The sequence below is a fragment of the Ictidomys tridecemlineatus genome, chromosome 9, assembly GCF_052094955.1.
Source record: "Ictidomys tridecemlineatus isolate mIctTri1 chromosome 9, mIctTri1.hap1, whole genome shotgun sequence".
In the NCBI taxonomy this organism is placed as follows: domain Eukaryota; kingdom Metazoa; phylum Chordata; class Mammalia; order Rodentia; family Sciuridae; genus Ictidomys; species Ictidomys tridecemlineatus.
The window spans coordinates 120728373-120746700 of NC_135485.1; the positions used below are offsets into that span (position 1 = coordinate 120728373).

At 38.2% G+C, this 18328-nt stretch overlaps 1 protein-coding gene across 1 annotated transcript; it reads right to left on the bottom strand.

Annotated features, from left to right (window-relative positions):
* Window positions 1-781: 781 nt before the first annotated feature.
* Window positions 782-11608, bottom strand: Lrat (lecithin retinol acyltransferase). The gene is made up of 2 exons (XM_005330912.4): window positions 9853-11608; window positions 782-4741 (listed from the first exon to the last, which is right to left on the bottom strand). The coding sequence occupies exons 1-2, from the start codon at window positions 10390-10392 to the stop codon at window positions 4589-4591; spliced, it is 693 nt and encodes a 230-aa protein (XP_005330969.1). The 5' UTR covers window positions 10393-11608; the 3' UTR covers window positions 782-4588.
* Window positions 11609-18328: the final 6720 nt, after the last annotated feature.

Genomic DNA, 18328 nt, shown 5'->3' on the forward strand with positions numbered 1-18328 from the left:
GGCAGGAGTATCTGAGAACAGCCTATGTGATTGTCAGATCCTGTCTCCAAATAAAACATATAAAAGGACTGGGGATGTGGCTCAGAAGTACACCGCTCCTAGATTGAATTCTTAGTAGTTCCAAAAAAAAAAAAAAGATTCTAAGTAGTTCATCCTCTTGTGGCCCTATGGTCCTGTTTAGAGTACCCAGAAAATGTATAAGAAATTAATACATTGATTGGTGGAAGGCTTGTCCAATTCCTGTGAGACCTCCAAGACCTATTTGGTATAGTGGAAAGAACTCGGCAGCCAAGTTCTTGATCTCACTCTGAAGCACTTTGACTCCTCTGATCTTTTGCATCTGTAAATATGTTCAGATATTTAAGGTTTCAGTTCAGGAATGTTTGGTGCTTGCCTGTAAATGCATTTCAATAATGGCCCTGCTCATACCCCAACCCTTGCCACTCACACTGCTGGATGCTTTGGTAACACTATAAATGTGGTTACGGAGTTTATAGCATAGCTCTCATTAGTTGTTGTTACTGCTTAATTTCGGAGAATGGAGAAGAGATTTGTTGTTTAATATTACACATGCCTTCATAATCAAGGTAGGCTTTGAGATGTAGATAACACATACGTCTGAAGGCAGATCTGCATAAAGTTCTATTTCAGACATGTAAATCTATATTCAATAAATGGAGAAGGAAGCTTGAACGGGCAATATTCTTTAGAGCTACCATGTCAAAAAAAGTATTTGTGACCTACTTTTATGTATTTCAAATCCAAAGAAAAGAGAGAACAATATGTAAAATTGATTTTATTCAACATGTATGCATATCAAATATAAAATTAGTTTATCTGACAGAGGCTGGGTTAAAACTCTCCAAATAGATCATATAAAACAAAGATTGGCCACTATTTCTCATATGCTTCTCATCCATAACAAAAGAGTTTTGTACTGCCCCAACTTGATATTACTGGAAAACATTTTTTTTTATATTTGACATTAATAGTATGAAATGGAAAACGGAAAAATAAGAACTATAACTGTATTCTGAAGAAAAGTTGAAGCAACAAATTCATACTTGATTTTCCTTAGAAAGAAGCATCTCTAGCAGAGCAAAGACCAGGAGCATTCAATATATACACATAGTGACCAAGTTAATTTATTTTTCAGGAATCTTTTTTTTTTTTTTTTTTTTTGGAGAGAGTGCAGGACTCTTCCCTAACACTCCACCAAGAGTTATTCATGAGTAAAATGAAAAGATTTGACTAAAGTCTATTTGCACTTCCTTGACTTGTTTGCTTTCTATCCTCAAAATTATAGACCCTTATTTGAGATTGAGGATTTAAGCTAAATCTCTTGTCCATTCTTGCACAAGCCTCCATCCTTCCACCATATTTTTGGGAGTTAGCTTTCTGTATTCCAAATCTCCACTGCCTGTATATAAAGTCCAAACTTCTTGGTCTGCAGAAGACTTAGACCACTTGACCATTGCTTTCCTTTCCTGATATCTCTACCCACCACACTTATTCTGCTCTGGCCCTTGAACCACTTACAATTGCCTGAATTCTCTTTGCAGTTTAATGTTTTCCATTAAAATAGAGTACCTCACAGCTATGCATGAGCCACGTTGTTGCAGTTTTCATGCATTTACGTATACTGTTTCCAGCATGTAAAATGTCCTGCCCAAGATCTGTCTCCTGGAAAAATAAACACATATTTTCAAGGCACTACTCAGTTCCTATAATTTTGGCCTTGTCAGTTATTAAACCCAACCACTTTTCTTTCCATGCCTTCAATTGGCTCTATTCAGATGTCAACTGCTGAAAGTCTCTGCCTACTAGGCCATCAGCTTTAAAGATCCACATCTCTTGCATCTTTTCATCCTAACACATGACTGGTGCCTGACACTTGCATCAACCTATCTAAGCCCCAACGAGTTCTCTCAACTTCCATCTAGGGCAAAGAACAAACTAATAACGAGAAATGCCATCAGATACTACTCGGTTATGATTTTACAAGTTAGAATATAAATATATAAATATAAGGGCCTTGTAGGATCATAAGGATGAACCATAAGTGGTTGAGTCCATAGAAATTCATAAACTGCTTCAAGTTAGGAGACACAAGGTTTTCTTCACTGCCATCATCAGGAAGGCATGCTCTCTTTCTACCTTGTTAAACAACCAAATTTAGCACAGGAAACAAAGAATCTCCCTTTCTCCTAAGAAGTTCAATAATTCTGGTGTTGTGGAACATTAAATAAATAAAACCTTCCTTCCTGCTCCCTCTTTATCAGTGTGATAAGATCACTTCATACTATTCTCAGCTTCATGCCTAGCACTGCCTCCTTCAAATAAGATGACCTTTCAGGCAAATTGACTTGCTTTTTCTCCTCTATTCCCATAGCAGTATATATACTCTGTAACAGTTAAGTTTTAAAACAATATTAATTCTAGAGCATGAAGTTACAACAGTTCAGTGCCTAGCACACAATGAGCACTTGAATGATGGATTAAAGCTTGGTTAAAGGTATGAAGTGAGTCAAGAGTAATTACGTTAATTCTAACTTTAAGAATTTCCTTGTTGGTCCTTGAACATGGCGAACACATGACACACACAGGAGGATCACAAGTTCAAAGGGAGCTTCAGCAATTTAGTGAGGTCCTAAGTAATTTAGCAAGACCCTGTATCCAAATAAAAAATAAAAAGTGTTAGGTATGTGGCTTAATGGGTAAGCGCCCCTGGGGTTCAATCCCTGATACAAAACTAAAATAAAATAAAATGTTCCTTATCTTTGAACACAGATTTAATTTCAAACAGTGTTTTATTGTTGTTGTTGTTTTTTCCTGCCTTTAATACTCAAGACTGCAAAAGAGTGTTAATTATTTATGAGGACATTATATTTTGAAGAAATGAATTTATTTAAACAATCAATACAAGGGTAAGAAGTGAAAAACCACTAGCACAATGGTTCTCATAGTGGTTGATATTCTGCATACATTCCTAAGATAACTTTAAGTGAATGGAATAGACCCACAGAACACCCATATTCTTTGGTATTGCCATTAAGTGTTTTAATTTTAAAAATTTGAAAACAATTAAACACTTAAATTGAATAATTAAACACAAAGTTTAGTTCATATTATAATACAACTGAATTTATGTGGGCAAATTAAGGGTGATAAAACTTCAGTTAAACTAAAATATGCTCTTTAAATTTGTTCTAATTGGATCAATAGCTGACCTCACTGTCCTGATGATTTATTGTTTTGTGATTCTCAATATTAATAAAGCAATTTTAATAGTTGAAATACAATCTATTTTGTGATTGATTTTTTGAATCTGGTAATTTTGCAAAAATGCCTCGGGATGGTGTTAACGCTGCTGTGTCTCGCCAGCCGCAGTGAAGTCAACTTACATGCTAGGTAGCATGGAGACACTTCAAAATTATTTCACCCAGTAATTTCCTTTGGTCCTACTTATTTGGGTTTTATATTCTGGTGTAGCATCATTATTTTAAGGACATAAAGTATGGCTAGAAATGAAATGGAGACAACTGACCAGAAAAAGAAATCTGTAAAAAAATTATACCATACGTTACTGGTAAAGGCTTCAATAGATAACCAATCAATCACATATATCTAATGGTTCAAGGCACAAGAAAACAGATTGGACTTGCTTTTATATTCGCCTCAACAGATACCCTATAATAACCACACCAGTATAATAGAGCAATCAAGAATAAACTTAATTTGTCTTTTAATTGGTGCATATGTGGATATCTCCAAATACATTTGATATATATATACATATATGTCCAATATCCAAATTATTTTAATCCATATCCATTTATTTCTCAGATTTAAAATAACAATATTGACACATAAAAGGAAAAAGTTATCAATGCCAGGCTTCTGATTAAATAATCAAATCAGATTTAATGCTATTGTAGCTATTTCTTCAGGAAAACACAGACTTCCACACTTACTGGTCAGTTACTTGTTCATTAAACTTTTAACTTTGCCTAGAATGATTTCAAGTAATGAAAATAAGATTTCTTGACTTGCTTGGGATAATATATAATATGCAAGAAAAAGGACATTGTGTTTTGGTGGTGGTTCTTTTAAGCCAATCATCAAACATGTTTTCATCTGCATTTGGAAAATGCTTTCAGTTTAATGTTAAGTTTTTCAATAAAACAAAATAAACTTACATTAAATTGGTTAGCACAGTTGTTAAGTCTTCCAATCTTCAAATTCAAGACTCACAACCATGATTGCAGAAGAAAAACACAACACAAATAATCTCCTCTGGCCATCACCTTAGGGGCTGATTTTCTTGTACTGTCAAATTCTATCACAAGCTGTCACTTTTCCAAGGTTTGGATAGTGCTTTGCAACAGAACTGCCTGAGAAGATTCAGAAAGCCTTTGTTCTTGGGCTTACATGGTAAGCACTTGGTGTGATTCTTAATCACATTTTTATCCAGAACACAGGGTTACAGGTCACATTTTTTGTTAACAAGGCTTATAGTGATTTGTGCTCTATAAATATAAATACATTTACATGCTGAATACATACACACTAATGTGGGGACATGTAATTAGGCAACCATCCATAAGCAGAATGGAATAATAATTGCAGGAAAGGTAGTATATGATGCCAGGCCCATGCAGACTATAGACACCAATCCCAAGATCGCTGAAGCAAGAACACTTCTCTGATCACGAATAATTATCTTCAGCATCTCAAAAAACTGGAAAATAAAAGTTAAGAATGTTAGGAAAGGTAGCTAAACCTAAAAGAATCACATATACCAAATAGCAAAACAGTTTTTACAACTATTTTCTGTCTACCAGGAGAACTAGAAATTTCTGTGTGATATGTGAAAAAATTTAAAATGTAGATAACTCAGTTTCTTGATTCTATATCCTGAATAGGTGAAATAATACAACAAACAACTAGGTTAATAAATTTTAAAATACAGAATTTTATAGAAAGCTAAAAGTTATTCAGGATGAAAGGTTAAAAATATTCAAATACTTGTTAGTATTAATAGCATGTTCTAAAATTACATAAGAAAGATCTCTAATACTGTGTAAAAAACAGAATTAAGTTTATTGTTAGGGGGAATTCAGTTTTTCTAATTCACCATTCTAAATATGCTCAATGTCAATAATAACTTTATATAAAGCTTAAAATCTGAAGGCATAAAATTAGTCTCATTTTGTTGTCATATCCCATTCCCTGTCTAAATATATTATATTCACCGTCAATTATATGCACACATAAATTGGTTACTGGAAATAACCTTCAGTAATGCATTCTCTTAATGTGTAGTTTTTTCTTAGAAAAACCATTTTACTTGGAAGCAATGGCCTCTGTTGAATTCCTGAATCCACCTCTTATTGACTGAGTGATCTCAAATAAGTCACTTAACCTGTCAACTCCTCTTCATAGAAATACAACTCCTCTTCATAGAAATACCATGGCAACTGTGGGGATCAAATGAGATCTTCTATGCAACAGTGTATTTTATATTCTTCTACAAGTTATATAAATGTAAAGTATTATAATGATTATTATCACTGTTGAGAATCTCTACCTCATCATTGTCACTGCAAGAATTTAACGATTATCATTTTTAAAGAGTTTTTCTATTCATACTAGATTTAAGCTCTTGTTCCAGAACATGGCATTGTGTATGATTTTAAGTTCTCTTATAGTGTCTTATAGAGTATTGGACAGCGAGGTTTCCAAAGTTTTTCTTCTTGTTATATTGACCAAGATAGCTTAGAACATTGAAGCTTAAAAAAAAAAAAAAAATCCTCCTGCTTTAGCTTCCAAAAGCCTTGGGAATATTTCCATATTAATTAATTTGTTTATTTATTTTGCAGTGCTGAGGCTCAAGTTCAGGATCTGGCACATGCTAGGCAAATACTGTACCACTGAGCTGTATCCACAGCTGGGTTTCCAAGTTCTTTCACCAGGGATTGAACTCAGGGGCACTCGGCCATTGAGCCATATCTCCAGGCCTATTTTATATTTTATTTAGAGACAGGATCTCACTGAGTTGCTTAGCCCCATACTTTTGCTGAGTTCAAAAACTCTCCATCCTCCTGCCTCAGCCTCTCAAGCTGCTGGGATTACAACAAGTGTGCACACCTTGCCCAGCTGGTTTCCAAGTTCTTAAAGGAGACAATAAACAAGTTCAATACAGTCATGAGTCACAATAGTGACATTTCATTGACAACTGACCACACATAGAACATAGCCCAGTAAAATGATAATGCTTATGTAAGTATACTCTATCATGTTCATACAATGATGACATCTCCTAACTGTGCATTTCTCATGTCACTAAGGATGCATGACTGTATATTTTAAAAAATTTTTTCCTAGTTGACCTTTATTGATAAAATTCACATTACATGGGATTTTGAGATGCTCCTTAATCAAGTTTTATAATAATGAATTACATTTTAAGTTTTTCTTTTCTACAAAACTAATGTGAAGTTTCTTTCTTATAATTTATATCATAGATTGTTATGCTGAATTTTATAAGGTTCATATTTAATAATCATTAAGTCTTCTGTTAAATTGCTCATAAGATAGCAAAAGATATTAACAGTCAATGCTAGTAAAAAATAATTTCCACTTTAGTCTGTAAGCAATGAGAAAAATTGTTTATTGATTTTCATTTCTTTTAAATAAGTCAAGAAAGATGTCAACTAGAAAACAGGGTAGTTTTCTAGATTTATGTTTCCTTCAAGATATATTTCCTAAACACAGAACTGATAAGGCATAAAACTGCTAAATTTTACTTCTGGTGGAAATAAAGTCTGTGGTGAACATTACTGCCATATCCTCTGTCCTCACAGGAGTGGATCCATTCAAAATTTGTTCTCAGTGAATGACTATATATTTTAACATACTATCTTAACTGTGCATAGTTATCCCTGTTCATACTTTTACATATTATTTAAGAGAGAAACATCCTGTTAATCATCCTGTTAATCATCCAGATGTTGATCTATTTATAGGTCAAGCATTTGATTTGTTTCTTTTTTTAGTATTTATTTTTTAGTTTCAGATGGACACAATATCTTTATTTTATATTTATGTGGTGCTGAGGATCGAAACCAGTGCCTCATACATGCTAGGCGAGCACTCTGCCATTGAGCCACAACCTCAGCCCTGATTTGTTTCTTTTCTACTAAACTAAAACATTAGTTAATAAGAACATTGTCTTAAAAGTAGTGATGATCAAAATGAATGAAGTTTTCAGGACAGTTAGAAAAGGAGGTTGGAAATACCAGAAGGCGTATTTAGGTAAGTAAGTTGTCCTGATACAGTTATGTTTGCTTCTTCTTCATCCTACTAGTGAAGGCAAACTAAGAATTGGGGCAAATTCTCCCCTGAAGCAGTTTCTCTCAAAGAGCATTTCATTTCTAATGTTCCAGTTCTTGTTCAGTTGGCCATCAGCCCAGGAGGCATCTCTAGAGGTACTGAACAGTAGGAAGTTTCTAGAAAGGGATCAAGAAGCCTGTAGGGATACTTTTGTGAGTGCTGAATTCACAGAAAATGAAAAATTTTCTGTTTCCATTGGTAAAAAAACTTAGTAAGATGTAGAGCAATTTTCTGTTCATATTCATTTTGGCAAAGAAAAAAACAGTATTAGCAAAGTCAGAAAAAAACATCATAGGAGAAAAAGCATAAGGCGTTGTAATCAAAGGATTTATAAAGTATAATTATAAAATTATGATTTACAAAATCCTAATGATCAAAAGCAATATCAAAATCTCTTAGTTTTATGGCTTCTAAACTTGTAAAAAGAATTTATCACAAAGAACTAAAAGGTTCTTTCCCAGTTCATTTTCAAACTAACTGCAGTGTTTTTCTGAGGGAAAACCTTTGGGAGAGTTTTGTGTTTTTTTTTTTTTTTCCAACATGAATTTAAGTAAGAGACCACTTTAACACGCTCATGTTAAGATGATAATAGCTTTGAATATGGAGATTTCAACAATCGAATCCAGAATCAAATAATTTCTTATATTTCTAAAAAGTAGAACTTCTTTATTATGAATGGCCTACTTCTCTCTGGGAAAGTTCAAAAAACAGTTCTTAGAATTAGAAAATTTGGGGATGAAGATTTTTTTTCCCCCTGAGGAAATCTAGTCTGTGGCCAAAATTGTTTGTTAGACCATTCAAAGTGAAGACAAAAACTCAGTTTCACAAGAGGTGCTATGCAGCAACAGTAATTAAAACACTTCTCCACTGCTGCTAAACCTGACAAAGTTTCCAAAGATGAAAAACTACTACAACTAGTTATTTATGCAGATTATTTTACTAGCTTTAAAAAGCACTTGTACTCTGTTTCTGTAGAAATATATAATACAGTGCTCCATGTGTTCCATGAAGAAGTAACTCCTAATTACTAGATAGAAATACTGATTTTCCTTGGAGAAATGATTTGCTTGGTTCTTAAGTAAATCTGACGTGTTTCCTTTTGCATACTTTTAGAGACAGTGTTTGTAAATGTGGGCAAGTTCATTTCTAAACAGGCCTGGACTGGAGCTGTGATTCTTGAATCATTTCACAGTGTTCTAACTGTATTTTAATTTTGCTTGGGAAAGAATTCCTAGATTGAGGCTGAGCTCTATAAAAAATCTACAGGGGTTTCATACATCAATGTATAAAAACATAATACTTTCATGCTTTGTGGGGCAGGGAGTTCCCATTTGGGTAAAAAAAATTAGTAAGATGTGGAGCAATTAAAAATCTAAGATTTGATTATATTTACTCAGATTCTTCATCTAAATGTGAACAGGAATATTAAAGCTCATTGTGTGTTCACCCAGGTTTCCATTAAGAAGAGTGAATATTAACAATACCTCTTTAACAACTACAGTGAAGGCTGAGAAAGCTTCCAATTGCAAATGAAGTGGCAGGCTTAAAATGTTGACTATCTTTAAAAGTTAAGAGATTCCAAAAGAAAACAATCTGCCCCCGCCCTTGGATTTGTGGCTCATTTAAGAATCTTAAATTGTAATACTGTTTTTTCAAAGTTCCTGTAAAAATTACCTTCTAACATTTAAAGAGCTCTTTTTGAAAAATCAATAGATTTGATCCCTGGGGAACTTGTAAATGCCCTAACTATCTTTGGAGCTAATGGATAAAGGATGGTTAACAATGAGGGAGTTAGATGGGGATTAAAGTCAATACAGGAAAAGATTCACAGTACAAGGAGAAAACTTCTCTGAAGCAAAAAAAAAAAAAAAAAAAAAAAAAAAAACAGAAATAAAGGGTTTATCAGGGATGTCCTAATAGCAGGACATTTTGGTAGTTTATATTAAGCTAAGGGAATTCACTCCTGGGAGCTTACAGAGGGACAAATATGCACACTTCCTTATTTTAATATTTATAATATTATGGATTAAATAAATACAATACACACCTTCCTTCCAATTGCAATTCTTGGGAAAAGTTGCAAGTTACTGCAAAAGATTTCCTGAGACCCCTCAACCACTTGCTCTTTGTCATTTGAATTACTATGGTTGTGTATATATCTGATGACTTCTGCAGCAATAACAGGGCTGCTGTCTGGATTTGCTGGAAGCGGTCCTGCATGGCTACAGCCTTTTCCTGAGCATATCCTGCAAAGCTCTTCGACATTTATTTTACTTACTTTGTCTCCCTTAGAAACATCAGAGCTTTCCGTACTTAATCTAGAACTCTTAAGAATGGTGAATGGTGTGGAAATAGTGGGGGAGGTACACAAGATTCCTGCTACCAGGGAAGAGAAAATGTCAGAGATGGTAGGGGGCGTCCCCACCGAGCCCAACTCCCTAGAGTCATACATCCTACCTTGTCGACCTGGGGGCTGATCGCGGAACCGTATCTGCAGTAAGTTACAAAGTGTTCGCAATTGTTCCACAATAGGCTGTAGGAGGTCAGACCCAACAGTTTCTCAGCCCTCCGGGCCACCTCCTCGTTGAGCAGAGCCTTCTTTTTGACGTACTGGTCCAGGTGATTGACAAGGATGTCGGCTCCATAGGCGAAGTCCTCCACTGTGTCCACGCGGATGCTGGCCACCTTACCAATGACGCCCAGAATGAGACGCTTGTTGGAGACCACTTTCTGCGTGCGCTTCTTGTCATTGGTCAGAGCCAACAAAATGTCGGGCATTAGGTGTGCGACACGGTTGTCGCCCAGGTAGATGCCATAGTGGGTCAGGTGGGTCCGGGGCACTTCCAGTAAGTCGCCGCGGAGGAAACAGTTGACCTCATAGAATTTTTTCCATCCTTTTTCTTCTCCCGGGATGTCTAAACTGAAAAACCTGAAGTTGGAAAAGAGGACCAGCTTCTCCAACAGTAGGGACACCACCTCCAGCATCGGGTTCTTCATTCTGCAAGGAAGAGTGAGTCTTGGGAGAGGTGCTGCTGCAGCTGCTGTGGCCCGAGTCCGGCTGTGCAAGGTAAACTCGCCAGACAGTGGCGCTGCGCTGCTGCTCACCTGCAGGCCCGCCAGCGACCCAAAGCCGCGAGGTAAAGCGACTGCTAAGGAGGGAGACAGAAAAGGAGCGGAGGGAGAGAAGCCTGGAAAGCAGCTCTGCCAATTCTGACTGCGGGCTGAAGAGGGTGAGGAATTAGAGTAGCTGCCGACCGCGGGGACAGTGGGACCCACGCTCTGAGGAGCGAGAGAAGAAACACACCTCGCGGAAGGTGCCGGGGTGCAGAACCACGCGCCTTCGTCCAGAGCACTGCTTTCGCTGCGGCTTTTATCACCGTCGAGGGGGCGGGACGAACGCGGTCATTGACTCGGCGAGAGCACTGATTGGGTGCTGGTGAGAGCACTCGCCCGGAGGTAGCAGGACCCAGGGTTCTTTGGAAGCCCGCGGGCAGAGCCCCAGAGCTCTCACGTTCGGCACCTAGTCCCCCTTTTGCCGTGGGCTCTGTCTTGCACTGAAGCCCGAAGTACTCTGGCCTTTAGGCGGCTGATTTAGAGGCCGAAGGCGTGGCCACGCGACAGATCCTGCACCTGTCGAGACTGGGGCACGTTCTCAAAACTTCGGAATCTTCTTCAGTGGAAAGTTTCCTAGGGCGCGATTTCTGAGTAGGACCACTCCTTCCGAAGGGATGGATACCCAGAGACGTTGGCTTCCTAAAGAGTTTGCATTCACTCTGCCAAGTGTGCGCTCCTGGAAAGCCTGCAAATTCTTTCTCAAAATGATATCTCCCCCGCCCCCTTAAGTGTCCCGAATCCCTGGTGCTTTCAGGAAGAACACGGGTGGATGGGGTTGTTACCCTCGAATCAGGATCCCAGCGCAAGCGATTGGAACTCGAGGACCCTCTGCGCTCCACAGTACCAGTGGCCGTTGAGCGCGCGGCAGTCCAACCGTCAGCATGAAAAACCGTGAGGCCCCAACGTCCACCAGGAAAGGAGGATTCATGTCTAGTTTTTTTTCTGGCGTTAGGGTCACACGGCCCAAGCTTCGGTTTACTCACGGAAACGTTACCGATTTCTCTTAAAGCGCAGCGATCCTGAAGTGCCTACGGGAGGCTAAACACTACGCGTCTGCAGCCTGAACCAGGCGCATCCGCGAGGGTGGTCCCCGCGAGTCGCCGTGTGAGGGAGCTGCTGATAAACTGGCCACGCGATGTCCCGACCCTGTGCTGAGTTCCGTGCTAATGCATTATGTAAATGCTTAAATTCCGCGGACAAAGGCCACAATGGAGAGCCTCAGTTGGCTCCACAAAGCCGCCTAGCTCGGGGCTAATAGGTTTAATCAGAGAGAAGATTGTCGGCTCGCCTGGGGGAGGGCGTTCACTGCGGATGATGGATGAAGGGACATTCATTTTACCTGGAAGATGAAGGGGGCTTTGGAGACCAGATGGGAAGGAGACCGGCTTCCCATTATCCTCCTCCGAGGCCACCTCTTACCCACCCCTCTCCGTCTGCTTTTAGTGATCTGTCTCTTGGCAGTGACTTTTGTTCGTTACACAAACCACTGCGAATCCCATTATGGTGTCAGGAAAAAAAGAAGAAACTTGTACAAACGAATCAAAGGAAGAAGGTGGGGAAGGGAGAGAGTCAGTGGACATGGACAGTTTTAAAAACTTATTTCCCTAATCTGTCCCCTGAATTCAAAGAAAAGTGCGGGGCTAGAGGGTTTCTGAAATTAATCAAACACTTCTGCACAAGGGGGGAGCTTGTTTTCTTTTAGCAGCACACTAAGGCAGCAGTACCAACAGTTCGTACTTCCTTAAAATGGGGGAAGGTCCGTGGAAAATTTAGAATGTCTGATCCAGATTTGGGCTGGTATGTTAACTGTAGATTCATCGTCCGACTCGCAGGCTCTGGACTCGCTGGAAACTATACTGGAGCTTGTGTCCCGGCCAAATGGCCCCAGAGATCAAAAGAGTCTTGGTAATTAGCAGTTTCCGTCTCTGGTGGTCACTAACGCTGCTTATAAACTTGCAGGAGACAAAAGCATGGGGTTGCATAGAGATTTTTTCTAGATGAAAATATATTGAGAGGGAAGACTCTACAGATTCTCAGCCTCACCCACGGGACGTTTTGAGGAGAGGCAGGTAGTGCCTCGCTGTTTTGCATTTGAAGTTATTTTTTCTCTTGCCTGTTGGGGTCAAGTTTTGGACTGCCTTTTTTTTCTGCAAGGGGGAATTGGTGTAGTTTAATATTGCAGGTATTCTGCAGCTTGGGAAATGAAGTTTCTGGAAGATTATTGGTTTTGCCTGTGATAAATACCGATTGTTAAGCCATAATATAATATCATTAAATATATTTTTCTCAATGGAACTGCCTGCCCCACCTGCAGGAAATTCAGCTTTGGGTAACCCGAAGCAGGCAGCCAAATGTCTTTTATGACACTTCTGAAGTCTTCCAACCCCTTAATGTAGAGGGGAGGTGTCACCCCATGATTTTCAATTGAAGAATGTAAAGTCGAATGAGCATATATTGGCTAGACTGCTTTATGTCCCTCACTTCTTGGTCAAGGATCATTATTATAACCTTACCTTGCAAAAGGCAGCTTCTTGACGTTTTCTCAAGAGTTGCATATACTTCTGTGGCTGTCAGTTTTTGACAGTCAGTTTGTCTTTAGAGACAAACAATACAAATACATTTACTCACTAACAGGGTCACATTTTCAGACTTTCCTGCTGCATCAAAGCTGCATGAAGGGAAACCGGTCACTGTTAGGAAATCCCAAAAGAAATCTGATATTAGCAGGTCCCCTAAATTTGAAAGGGCCTTTGGGAGACAAGAGTAACCAGTCTGCTCCACCTTCATGCCAGTAAAGGTCACTATAAAGATCTTTCTCTCCTAGATCCTAAGTAAAAAGTTCTATGTGCAGGGGCTGCAGTTGTGGCTCAGTGGTTGAGCACTTGCCTAGCTTGTGTGACGCACTGGGTTCTATCCTCAGCACCACATATAAAAAAATGAATAAAATAAAGGTCCATCTATGTCTTAAATACATGCAGATCCGGTAAGGCAATGTAGAAATATCCTCAACTTCCCTGGTCAACAAATAGCCAGATCTGAGCCTTCCACCCTCGTGAGGGCCACAGCCCCCCTCTAGGCTACAGAAAGAATGACAGCTATGATGTTCCTAGCTGTAGGTTGGCCAAGCCAGAGTCTATCAGCTGCAGTGCTCAGGCCTGTCAGTTTCCCCCAACTGTACAGGCCAAGATTAGGTTAGGTCTCAGCACAAAGGAGGCAGAAAAATGGACTCTACCAGTTATCACTTTAAGGCCTGTGACCTCATGAAGAGTCTCCAGTTTCTGCTGTGGGGAACCAGGATGAAGAGGAAGTGTAGAGTCAGAAGAGGCCGAAGGCTCTAGGAGGCTAACAGATAATCTCACCTGTGGGGTCCTTACCTCGGAGCTGCCCTGTTTTGTGTCTGGAGAGGAGGGATGTGGTCATAATGTTAGTACTAAAAATAACTGATGATTATTGTATGCATCTTATGTGCTAGACTCTGAACTGAGCACTTTCTCATTTAATCATAACAACCTTGAAGAGGTATTTCTTTTTTACACAGAAAGAAATCAAGGCTTATAGCATTATCTGTCTAGGTCACAGTGCTAATTGGTTGATAAGAACTCAACCACAGGTCTCATTTGCCCAGAGGTTCTTAACCACCACTGGGGAAGGCCTGATCTTCCATCAGTCTATCTACCATATATTCATTTTCTGAGTACCTGCTGTATGCCAGGCACTATGTCCAGTCCTAGAAGTTCATTACAATTAACCCTTAAACATAGATCTTCTGTCTTTGGGCTTCATTTCTCCACCTCTCTAGAACCATGGTGTCCAATTTCTGGCATCAGTTATTGTACTGGGATAGTAAGAAAGGGCTGGTAAAGGTTTTGTTTAATAGAATATCCTCACCAGAAAGGCCTTCATTTGAATGTCATTGGGTAAATGACACTAGTCTTTTATCCTCCTTAGGCACATGCTTCTAGGCAGAAAGTTCAGTGTCTTTCCCAGAAGCAAAGAGTCAGGAGCAGAACCTAGATCCAGTCTTACTGATTTTTTGTTTTAGCCCATTTTTTTTTTCCTGAGTGTCAGATTGATAAATTTGGGTCTAAATGGCATCATTTTAAATTCTTGTCCTCCTTTAAGATTATTTTGTTCTTCTTCTTCTTCGATCTTTTTTTAAAGTACTAAACCACTGGGCTCATTTAAATTCTTCTAAGATTTGTTGTTGTGGTTTTTAGATCTTATTTAGGTTACTAATCACTGGGCTCATAAATGATGTTTTCCTTCTGGGCTGTCCATCGACTTTGAGTTCATTTACATACGTTCAGATCTGGTCCTCTGGACACAAGCAGAGGGCCTAACTAGCTTACTCTACAGGGGTGATGAGAATAAAAGCTTTTGTGAAATTCTCCAGGGAATTTCCTCTGGGAAGCAGAGGAAAAAGAGCAGACTGGGCTCTCCTAACTCAAGGTTACTTGGAGTGTTAGGACAATAGGAATTAATTACCTCCTGGGAGGAAACTTTCCCCAGCTTCCTTCCTGGCTGGCTCACACCCTATTAGGAGGGCCTCCCTCCTGCCTATTGGCTTTAGAAAGCTTAAAGACTACAGTTGCATTTGATAATTTGTTGTTTGCCAACCACAAAGTCAGACATTGAGAAAAAGAATTTATATTTAGCATTATGCAAAATACGAATCCAAATGAATATAGTTTAATATAAAATTTACAACAGGTTGAGGCAGCTGTGATGTAGAGGAAGGGAGCAAAAACCTGATTTTAAGATCTGGCTGTCATGTTTCTTCTTAAGAACTTGGAATGGGGGCTGTGATTGTGGCTAAGTGGTAGAGCACTCACCTAACGTGAGTGAGGCACTGGGTTTGAGTCTCAGCACCACATATAAAAAAATAAAGGTCTCTCAATAACTAAAATAAATAAAGAACAATAAAGTTATTGTTGTTGGATATAACAACAATAACAATTCTAATTATGAGTCCCTATGGTAAAAATATTGGGTGACCCAGGATTGTTCATAAAAAAGAACGTGACAATAACCTTTGGCTACATAGTCAAAAGACAATTTCAGTGCCTCTGTATTCATACAAAAAATTTATAGGGAAATTGAGTATTGCTGTCCTCCAAACAGAATAGCATTGGCAAGCAGGAGAAATATGAAGTAGTAAGAACAGCATGTCATTAATACATATTTCTAAAATCCTTTCCAAATGTATATAGACATCCTAAAAATATGACAGATAACTGAATGCAAAACTCTTGTTAATATTTGATTTAGATATTCAAATCTCATCAGAGGTGAGGTCACTGATGCTTGAAAGGTGGATTAGAATGAGATGCTCTCTAAATCCCTCCAAGTGGGAATGATCTATAGTGCTATTTTGGACCATCTCCTGATGAATTTTTAAAAGGAATGTATTAGAGAAAAAGAAAGATAAATCACTGTCTCACACTTAGAAAATCTAAACAGGATCCATAATAACCATTCTAAAAGAAAAAGAAATCAGCAAAGTATTCCAGTAAAGTAGAAATAACTGAGAAGTGAGAAGACATTGAGCAGGAGTTTGCCAGAAACTGGTGTTGAAATCAATGGATCTTTTCAGAATATATCTTCAATTGCACAGAAATATTAAGTGATATAAACACAAGGGATCATCAATGTTTTAGAGCACCATATACTATTGACAAGATTTTGAAAAAAAAAATCCAGTAACTTTTTTTCTTGAAGATGATTTTAAAAGCTGTAATGTGCCAGGCACCGTGGCACATGCCTGTAATCCCAGAGGCTCAGGAGGCTGAGACAGGAGGTTTGAGAGTTCAAAGAGAGGTGCTAAGTAACTCAGTGAGACCTTGTCTCTCTATAAAATACAAAATAGAACTGGGGATGAGGCTCAGTGGTCGAGTGCCTCTGAGATCAATAAATCTCCAGTACCACCGCCCCCCACCAAAAAGCTGTAAAATTATGTTCCTCTGCCTAAGAGTTTAAATCAGAAATCACAGTACTTTCAATATTTAGTGTCTTTTGTTTTGGAGGGGGTTGTTTTGTTTTGTTGGGTTTTGTTTTGATTTGTTGGTGCTGGGGATTGAATTCCATGGCATGCTAAGCATATGGTCTACCTCTGAGCCATACCATTTTCTAATGTTTAATTAGTTTTAATTTAAAAAATAAAGCAGGCTATCTACCCTTTGGCCTAATTATTTCGTGTTATGACAATGTTTGACAGTTTGTATTTTTCTATCCTCAATTCTTTTATCTCTTATTTAATTGTAGAGGGTTGATATCTGGAATGGAGCACTCTTCCTTTTGTGATACCCTCTAAGGTCACCATTCCTACTGGCTTTAATCCTTGGGGGCCAGGCGGCATCTAGAAAATCAGTCTCAAATGCATTCTTGAACTGGAGAACTCAGGCTCATAGTCAGCATAAGAGTCTCTTAGAATAACTGTGTCATCCAGTAATGACCTCCTCCCACAGCAGAGTAAGGAACTGAGTGATCATGCTGAATTTTTCAGACTACCAAAGAAGACTCAGTAGGCCTTCACCTACCAATAGAAAAATCAGAGTTAAAGGGAGGTCTGGGACTAGGCCCAAGTTTTAGCTCAACTCAGGCATCCTCAACATTGACATTAGATTTCCTAATTCCAGTCCAATGCCACCCAGAATATTGTCACAGTCACTTCCTGATTCTAATTGGCTAAACTCTTCACATTTGGTCCACTGTCTACAGGAGTGATGGTATCTATCATTTAATCCCTCCATCCCCACCCCATGACTCTTGTGTCTCTTCAGTTCCTGACCATTCTGTAACTCAATCTAGTAAGAGCTTTTAAGTAGTTTATTCTGCACACCTCACTGCCAACTCAAATATCATATGACAAAATCTAAACCTCCTTTCTGTTTCCTTAATCTGTGGCTCCTCCTGCATTTGTTTTTACTTCTTTTGAAATAGACTAAATTTTCTTATATGCCTTTTAGGCATATTGGATTTTCAAATAACAATTTGTTTTTTGTTATTGAAAAGATATTAGGTGAGGCTTAATGATAATTTAACCAAATATTTATTTTATAGATTAAAGAATAGATTGAAATTTCTCTTTACTTGCTTAGGTATCCTCAGTGCAAATTGTATAGCAGTTTATTTTTTTTTTCAGAAAAAACAAATTCAAGAAAAGTAAGTAATTATTAATCTTAGAAAACTGATTTATTACCAAGAAGCTATTTTAATAATGTGTTTAATCAAAATGTGCCTTTTAAAAGCTAATTTTAGTAATATGATCTAGAAATACATCTTCTTAGCTAAAATAATGTTTTCATAATTGTTCTGAGTTCACAGTGGTCATTCAATAAAAGTCCTACTTACAATTTCATCTAACATTTATAAATTACATTTGTACTTTTTATTGTAAGTTGCACTTAATTGGATTAGTTATGAATCTCAAATCTGTTGGCTTGTATTCCTAAATTATTTTTATTTAAAAATTTAGAAGGTATTACCTTGGGTAAATAAAGGTCATCTTTCTGAGGTGACCTCAAAGTTCCTTTTAACTCTAAAGTTCTATACTTCATTTTTTTTTATTTTCCTACACTTCTTCAAAAAAGACTAAAGTAACACATTTGAGTATTATCCCCTTAGCCAAATGTTAAATTTACAAATTGTAAAATAAGTCATAAAATGTGAACATAAGCCAGGAACAGTGGTACAGACCGGTAGTCGCTGCGTGTGGGGAGGCTGAGGCAAGAGGATCGCTTGAGCCCAGGAGTTCAGGGCCAGCCTCCGCAACAGAGTAAGACACTGACACCAAAGAAAGAAATATAATTAACATTTTATT

Coding starts and splice junctions, on each gene's coding strand:
- Lrat (XM_005330912.4), bottom strand. CDS start 10,392: ATGAAGAACCCGATGCTGGAGGTGGTGTCCCTACTGTTGGAGAAGCTG. Junction 4,742..9,852: donor TCAGCCCCCAGGTCGACAAG/GTAGGATGTATG, acceptor TTTATTTTCCAG/TTTTTTGAGATGCTGAAGAT.